General features: G+C 45.7%; 1 protein-coding gene across 8 annotated transcripts in view; it reads left to right on the top strand.

Moving 5' to 3' along the window:
• The first annotated feature begins 458 nt into the window (after positions 1-458).
• The window catches only part of als2b (alsin Rho guanine nucleotide exchange factor ALS2 b), a 49,005-nt gene continuing 41,084 nt past the window's right edge, over positions 459-8,379 (top strand). For 5 of the 8 annotated variants that reach the window (XM_080758258.1, XM_080758254.1, XM_080758255.1 and 2 more), the window contains exons 1-6: positions 459-581; positions 1,600-1,705; positions 2,577-2,722; positions 3,737-4,734; positions 5,606-5,778; positions 6,809-7,023. In XM_080758258.1, coding sequence (XP_080614384.1) covers positions 1,686-1,705; positions 2,577-2,722; positions 3,737-4,734; positions 5,606-5,778; positions 6,809-7,023 — 1,552 coding nt within the window. In that variant the 5' untranslated portion in view covers positions 459-581; positions 1,600-1,685. The remainder of the gene's footprint in view (positions 582-1,599; positions 1,706-2,576; positions 2,723-3,736; positions 4,735-5,605; positions 5,779-6,808; positions 7,024-8,379) is intronic. The other 3 variants (XM_080758259.1, XM_080758257.1, XM_080758256.1) reach the window with 1 other exon arrangement.

The following is an 8,379-nucleotide window of genomic DNA, read 5'->3' as shown; positions in this document are numbered from 1 at the left end:
AACTCGACGTTATTTCGTTGTTGTGTGTCACATATCAACCAGCTGTAAGATATGGAGCGGGTTCGTCAAAGACTGTTCTGGTTCTGGATATTGGGACATGTTTTGACCCGTTTTTTAATGTATGCAAAGTCAAACTCATGCAAATAAAGTAACTGGCCATATGACATGACACCCAGCTTCGACTTTCCCATTTTGAGTCCTCTCGTTTTCCGTTGTTCCGCGCATAAGGTACGTTTTTGCCTTCTAATTCAAAATATTACATTTTTTTTTAAATATAATTATTAATGCCATACATGAATAATAATAATACATACACAATAAAATAGACGATCTACAAGCTCACAACGGGGCGCAAAGAACCGCGTTGTGAGCTATTTTCTGTATCCAAACTTGAACAGGAGGATGTCTTGTGCAGGGACAAAGAATATACCCTATGCTCTGTCACAACACAGCAGCAGCCCTGAGCCCTCAGACAGTAGATGACTAAACATCTAACCAAGTACACACTACTGTAGCACACACACACATGCACTGTACACACACATCTTGTTGACGGGAATCAATCTGCGAGCAGAGGAGCGGTGAGTGGAAACAGAGAACAAGATTGTCTGTAGCTTCTTTATCTCGTCTGTGGATCCAACACCTGTGGCGTGACTAAAACGATTATTAGCCATAGCTAACGTTAGCTCAAAGCAGAGCCTGTAAATAGTACACACACAACTGTGTGTCTGCCTGGTAATCTAAGGAGCTGGTAATGTAAGAGAGAGGGTGGATACGTGGGTGGGTGGATGGATGGATGGTACCCTCGGTCCCAGCTTTACTCATCTGGACACAACCTGCATGGTCACCGTCCTGTGATGATTAATATATTTAGGTGTTGTGTTGTTTACTTTACACAGAGATATAGGGGGCTAGGGCATAGCAGTGCAAACATGCCCCCCTTGAGATGTCCCTAAATCAGAGTAAGGACGAGGTGTATTTTCTAGTGAAATTGCTGCTATTTCTTTAGCCCTAGAATGGCTCTTGTTGTTACATACACATACAGTATGTGAAATACTGTACATACTGTATGTAACAACAAGAGCCATTCTAGGGCTACTATTTCTTGTGGTTAATCTTGCCATTACACTACCTTAGGGGCCATATTCTGGTTAGTATAGCCTAACAAGTACACATATAAATCAGACCTTTTCTTTGAATTATGATTTATTATGGTATTATATATTATTATTATTATTATTATTATTATTATATAAAAGTCCCAGCACATGAGACATAACATACCCCTAAACAAAAATAATCAGTCAGCCAGTTTGTACACTGTACTGGTGGCTGGCTTGCGTATGACCAAGAGACATGAGTTTCTTGACATTCTTGACATCCCATTTTTGTTTTTGATTGCTTTGCAGTTACAACCCCACCGGGGGCACTATGCTAAGTAAACAAGAAGTGTGTCTGTCAACATAAGCTTAAAACCTGTTTGCCTATTAAATGCCTTGTAGACACGTGACTAGACACTACAGACGGACCAGATGTTGGCAGTGAGTCACTCTGCAAAGTCAATAGATTAATGTCTTCTTCTCTTTGATCGTTATATAGGTTGACATTTAGGAATATATTCGGGAGGCAGGCGACGAGGCAAGTGTCATCATCGATGTTGAGATGTTGACGAATAGACCCCAGTGATGGAAAGCCAGAGAAAGAGGTATGTGGACCCCCTCCTCCTTCATTTAAAGAGGCTTATAAACAGTGGTGGAATCAAAATGTACTTACATTTCCAAAAGTGAAAGTACTCACACTCCCATTTCACAAGTTTTCAAATGTATAAAATCTTTAGAAAATAGCCAAGCTACCAGCTCACAATGCATTGTGAACTTGTAGCTTGGCTATTTTCAAATGGCTGAAATGTATATGGCTAATGTAAGTGGTTAATGTATGTTTTGTAATAATAATAATAAAATAAATTACATTTATGTAATAAATGTAGTGGAGTAAAAGTAAAAGTAAAAGTATTGGAAATTCACCCAAGAAAGTAGAAATTCCTCCAAGAAATACCAAAATTGTAATTAAGTAGTTCCAACTTAGTTCCAGTACTTTCCACCACTGATTATAAATATGTTTCTTCTACTGTGCTAAATACGTAGATGTGATGTGATCACCATGTGACATAGCCCTCAGATAGACTGTTGCTCAACACTTGTTTTCTTGCAATGCTTCAGGGTTTTTCTTCATTTGCCTTAGTTGGAACATACATGGATAATTACAATTCTCTCATTCCCACATTGTTCTTTTTAAGCTATGATGATACATGCCAAATGCATGTGAGTTCATCAATGGAGGTGCACTGATAAATAAATAGTCAGCGTTTGTAACTTTTCACCCGGCATTTTGACTTGCGGATAGAGTTAGTTTCGTGTCACATACCACTTCCACTTAAAGCTAATTTTGCAGTGACATCTGTTCCCCATGGTATTACAACTTTGTGTTGCTGAACCTTCGGACTCGTGTGCGAGTGTGCGTGCGTCTATCTCTCTGTCACAATGACTCAGTCACTAAGTGCCTCTTCTTCTTCCCAGCTCTGAGGAGGACAGCTCCGGGGAGCGAGGCCTACTCTACTCCTGGAGGGGTTACTCCTACAGCCTCACCCCAGAGAGACTGCTTCTGTCACGGCCTGTCCTCCAGGCAGCCCTGGGCACTCGGCATGGGGTCCTGTTGGTGGAAGGTAAGACTTGTCATGTTTAACATGCGTCACTCATTGCAGAGTTCAAATGTGGTGACACAAGTTTTATATGGAGATGCAGTGCCTATATGCTTTGCTTGAATAACATTTTGATTGGTTTTGATTGATTGATTGAAAAATGTATTAACAGTTTGCAGAATTACAGTACATTTCAAGCACAAACTCAATACAAAGACTGTTAACTGTGAGTGGACGACCCAATTAAGCATTACACTTGTTTACAAGAGGGTCCACCGTGTTTAATTCATCAAAACATTTATTTTAGAGACGTACAAATAGACACTTCTATACAGTCAAAGAACAGAACAGGAATTCATCATAAAGGAGGTAAAAAGAACAGAACAGGAATTCATCATAAAGGAGGTAAAAAGGGAAAAGAAACGTATACAGTGAGAGGAAAAAGGGGGTGGGTGGCGATTCAGATTTTACGGGGGCCAGTTTAAATGGTAACTACCGGTATGTAACTAATAACTGTTTAACTGTCACTAAAGCTATTAAGCTAAGTGATATATCAACAGCTTTCAAATAGAATGGTACAAGTTTTGACTATGGTAATCATGTATACTGTCACTGGAGACTTCTGCATGTGTTAACACGTCATTTTATTGTGCCCTTATTCAGTGTATAAACCGCTACATTAAACTACAGCGTACTTTCCCACGTGCGTGGCTCGTAAGTTAAATGAAAGGAGAAGAAAGCCAGCACAGGTATTTGTATTTGTATTTATATAGGCACTGTGCATACATAAAAGTACCTGGAGGATGCTTATGTGTGACTACTGGCATTCTTTTACTTGCTGTAAGAATTAGTGTCATAATACTTTTTACGAGTGGTGCAACCACTCCCTTACCTAGCTGGGTGGGTGGCTGGCTGGCTTGCTGGCTGGGTAGCTGGCTGGCTGGGTGCGTCTGAGTACACCCACACACACACACACACACTCACTTCACACGGGTGTGATTTTTTTGAATCCCTAATGATTGTCTCATTACCGGACAGGAGGCCAGGTGTACAGCTTCGGCCAGTTGCCCTGGAAACAGAGCCAAGCGCATGAGCCAACAACGCCGGTTCTGGAGAGCGCGCTCAGCGGGCAGCGCGTGGTCTCAATAGCGGCCGGGGACCTCCACAGTGGCGTGGTGACGGAGGACGGGGGCGTCCACATGTGGGGGGACAACTCGTCTGGGCAGTGCGGCCTGACGGCGCTCAGCACCGTCCCCAACCCCACCCCCGTCGCCCTGCTGGACTCGGACACGGCTTGCTTCCCATCGCCGAACACCGTCCCCGTCCTGGAGCTGGCCTGTGGGGGCCGGCACACCCTGGCGCTCTCCGCCCAGCACGAGGTGTGGGCCTGGGGCAGCGGGTGCCAGCTGGGCCTGGTCGCCGCCTCGTCCTTCCCCGCCGGGAGGCCGCAGAAGGTGGAGCACCTGGCGGGCAGGTACGTCCTGCAGGTGTCGTGCGGCGCCTCTCACAGCCTGGCGCTCGTGCGCTGCGCCGGCGCCGGCGAGCCCCGCCGACCCCCACAGGACAAGTGCGGACAGTGTCACCAGCTGCTGTACACCATGACGGACAAAGAGGACCACGTCATCATCTCCGACAATCACTACTGTCCCCTCGGCGTGGAGATAGCCAGCGGAGATGGGAAGCTGCAGGCGCCCGCCGCCTCCGCCCAGGGACTCAGAAGCTCGCCGTCAGAGCCCATCCTCTCCTCCCACACCTCCACGTCGTCAATAACTGCGGCTCCCAGCGCTTCCTCCTCTACCCTGGCTTGCGACCCCTCCCGCCCCCAGGGCCCAGAGAAAGGGGAGTCGGCGATGGCCAACGGAGAGCTGCCTGAACATCCCGCCCAGGTAGACTGCACTCAGTCCGCGGACGGTGCTGCTGCTAGTTCCCCGGGCAAGAACTCGCCCTATCCAGACGAGCAGGCTGTCAACGACTATCTGCGGAAGTTGTCAGACCACACTCTCATGGAGCAGACTGCAAAGTCGCACTCTCTACAGGTTAGTCATCTGGAAGCTTGACCATCTTGCATAATTCATTTTCTCGCTACATGTGTTTTGTCGCTTTCACATTGGTATCTGTTGTAGCTCAAATTAGCTGGATTCTGTTTTCATTTGCCAAAGAATGATTTTCATCAGCATTGTCGGGTCGAGTTGACTTTTGACCAGTGTACATTTTGACAGCAAATTTTGAATAAAATTTCATTTAGTTTTAGTCATATTTTAGTCATCTGAATAGTTTTAATCAACTTAAATATTATACGATTTTTGTGGTCTAAATCTACAGTTGATTTTGTCTGTAAAACGTTATTTTGGCAGGCATTGATGGCGTGGACTTTATTGGTTGCATGCTGACAACAAGCTCACAACACATTGCAGAGCTTGGATCTCTTCTCCACTAGCCCCTCCCTAACATTTTAGTCTATTTTTTATTTGTTTGTTTTTGCAGCACGTTTTTTTCACCCAGTGTCAATTATCAAATGTAATCCTGGGCGCTACACTTCCTCTGCCAACCTGGGGGGGGCAGCGGACTGACCTCATGCTTCCTTCTATGCATGAGTAGTCCAAGCTGCTTCTTTTCACCTGACAGGGGAGAGTTTCCCCGGCCGGAGGTAGTGCGTGGAAGGAACACGTTATTCTGACCAGTTAATTTCCCCTCCATCAGGCGCTGGCCTGGGGGAGGTAGTTTTAGAGACCAGGATTACTGCATGTTTTTTTTTTGAGGGTACCTACCCTAGGGGACACGTAGTCAATCATCATAGCTTAGTTTTTTTTCCGTTTTCATCAGTGAAAAAAGGCAGTCGACGAACCTTTTTCGTCACAGTTTTTCAGTTGACGGAATGAACGCTGCTTGTTTTGACTGGATTTGCAGGCCACCACCACCTCTGCCCTCAACAGCCTGGTGACGTCGTGTGCCTCGGCCGTGGGCGAGCGGGTAGCCTCGACCTACGAGGCCCTGTCCCTGAAAAAGATGATGAATTTCTACCTGCCTTCCACGGGGGCAGTGCCCGGGGGAGGGTTAGGGATGCCGGGATGGGCAGACGGGTAAGGAATTATTCTCTGTACTGATTCATACCTCACCCATGCACGCTTATCCGACATGACGGAGAGTTGGTAACCAAGTGGACCCTTATTCGATAGAACCCATTGAGACCTGAAACCAGATTCCACAAATTGTCTTCTAAACCTATGTCAGTGGTTCTCAAACTATTACATGTCAAGGACCCACACAATGATATGTATTTGCCAGCGGACCCCCATAAGCAAATATTTGAGTTAAAACGTTTGGTGTGAAAGAATATACCGGTATATATTCAACGATTTACACACATTTTCACGATTTTTCAAAAATAGCAGATCTACAAGATCGTAGTGTGGCATTGGGTGCTGCGCCATGAGCTTGTATATCTGCTATTTTCCAATAGCTAAATTATAAAATAATGGTTAATGTGGTTAAACGCTAAAAAGTGACACAGATGCGTTTCCAGGTCTCAATGAGAGCGTGTATGTGTGTGTTCAGACCATAGACTGTAAAAAAAATATGGAAAAAGCGTTCCCCGGGTCTAACATGAACGTAAAATGAAGCCTGTCAGTCCTTGAATTGTAAATCGCCATCTTTCTAGATCCGTTTGGGCCCAGCTGAGCCATTGGCTGGCCCAGACAACGAGGCGGGACTTCCCCCCTTCTTCTTCGTTGGTTTTTATTTTGAATCGAGTGGGTGGGGGATCCCGTTCATAGACTGTAACGGTAGCCACGCCCCTCAGAACATACCCGACTTTATGGTATTTTTTTTTAATAAATGGGACCATAATTTTCCAAAAAGAATATTATGACATTAGAAATGAGACTTTTAACTAGTGACTGGAAGCAGAAAGTATTCATGACCATGTTTATTAAGGTAATACAGTCTAGGTGAAGTTGGGCTCAAATACATGTATCTCTATGGAGCTATGGGGTTTTTTTGAGCCCAATGACAGCGCCACAACAGGCCATTATATGAATTTTCAGGAAATCCCGATTTCCTTAGTGGCACTGGCTTCACAAAATATCTGTCTGACTGCCCCCCCTGGTTCAGGCTCTCTCCAGGGGCTCTTTCGGGGGCTGTCCCCGGGCCGGGAGAGGAGCGAGTGCTTCTGGAGGACTCCATGCAGGCCAAGAAGAGCTCCAGCACAGGGGACATCCGCGAGGAGGAGGCCGAGGGCCTGAGGCGCCGGCTCTCTCTGCCAGGACTCCTCTCTCAGGGTAGATACGCTGTTCAACTCTTATCCTCCTCCTATACCACACTGCTGTGTAAGTACGCCTGCGTTCCGCCAGCACGTGGCTGTCTGTGGATGGGTCTGTGTGTGTGTGTGTGTGGGTGTGTGTGTGTGTGTGTGTGGGTGGGTGGGTGTGTGTGTGTACATACGTGCGTGACATGACTTTTCTTCTATCCACTATGCAAATATTAACCACTATCCCTAATAATGATGTGATTATATAATATATAAGCTCGCAGCATGTCGCATGAATCATGCATTGTGAGCTTGCAGGTTAGAATATAATTATTGTATGGCTTAAGTGGTTAATCGGACTACTACATCTAGGAATCTTCTAGGAAGAAGGAATCTTGTTTACATGAGGATGCTAATGTGGGACAAGGCATCCTGCAGAGAGTCAGAAAACCCTGATCAGGACTCAGGACAGGAGTCTTATCTTTTGAAATGTGCAGGATGACCCTCCATACCCTTGAAAAAATGGACATGTAGTCATGTACAGTATATCGGTATACGTTTGTGAATCATTGTGCAGCCCTGGTATCATCAACCTCCAGCTTCGCCATTCCAGCTTATATACCGCACTCACATCAAAGCCTGTCAGCATTGCCACATTGTACAGTAAGTGCACACGTCCGTGTTGTGTTCCAAACTCTCCAAGTCTCTGTGGGCCGTTGCATGCGCGCTCCAAGCATTCGCAGGGCACTGCGGTACCCGGCCTAGCAGCTCTTGACTCAATGGTGGCCTTTGTCCTAGTCTGATTAGAAGTACTGAGCCTTAGAAGGAATGCAGGCCAATATGTGTCCTTGTAACGTTGTTAAACTGCCCTTTGCGTAGGGAACAGAGGCATGAGAGAGAGTGTGATGCCAAAAATGATGAGAGAGAAACTCTAAATATAACACACATTTGGATTTTGGATTGATTGCTTGGCGGATCACTGCATAGAATGCTTTAGCAACAGTTGTGGGACGGAGAGACTGAGGCCAAGAGAGATCGATAGACACAGAATCAATAAAACTCTACGCCATGTGGTTCCAACAATTTGCTTTGGTACGAACGTGGCTCAACATAATACCACTTATAACCCTATATACTTACTATTATGTTGTGAGCTTGTAGATCGGCTATGTTGGCCCTAATGTGCGGGCGAACAGACTGGCGTTTGGGTTCCAGTGGTTAAACGATATATGACTGACATCACAGTGCCAATGTCACGGTAACGTTTGTCTGTTTGTCGAGGGATAATCTTGCAAACCATTGAACCAAGTGGGGTGCATACGTTTGTTAGACATGCTAACAGTTTGACAGGCATTCGTTGGACAACACGTTCCCGTGGCTCCCGACATGCGCGGCAGGTTAAAACTAACCATTGGCTTCCTGTGAGGTTAGGTTT

This window comes from Protomyctophum bolini (assembly GCF_963924005.1).
Source record: "Protomyctophum bolini genome assembly, chromosome: 24".
Lineage (NCBI taxonomy): Eukaryota > Metazoa > Chordata > Actinopteri > Myctophiformes > Myctophidae > Protomyctophum > Protomyctophum bolini.
This window is presented reverse-complemented; position numbering and strand designations above follow the sequence as displayed.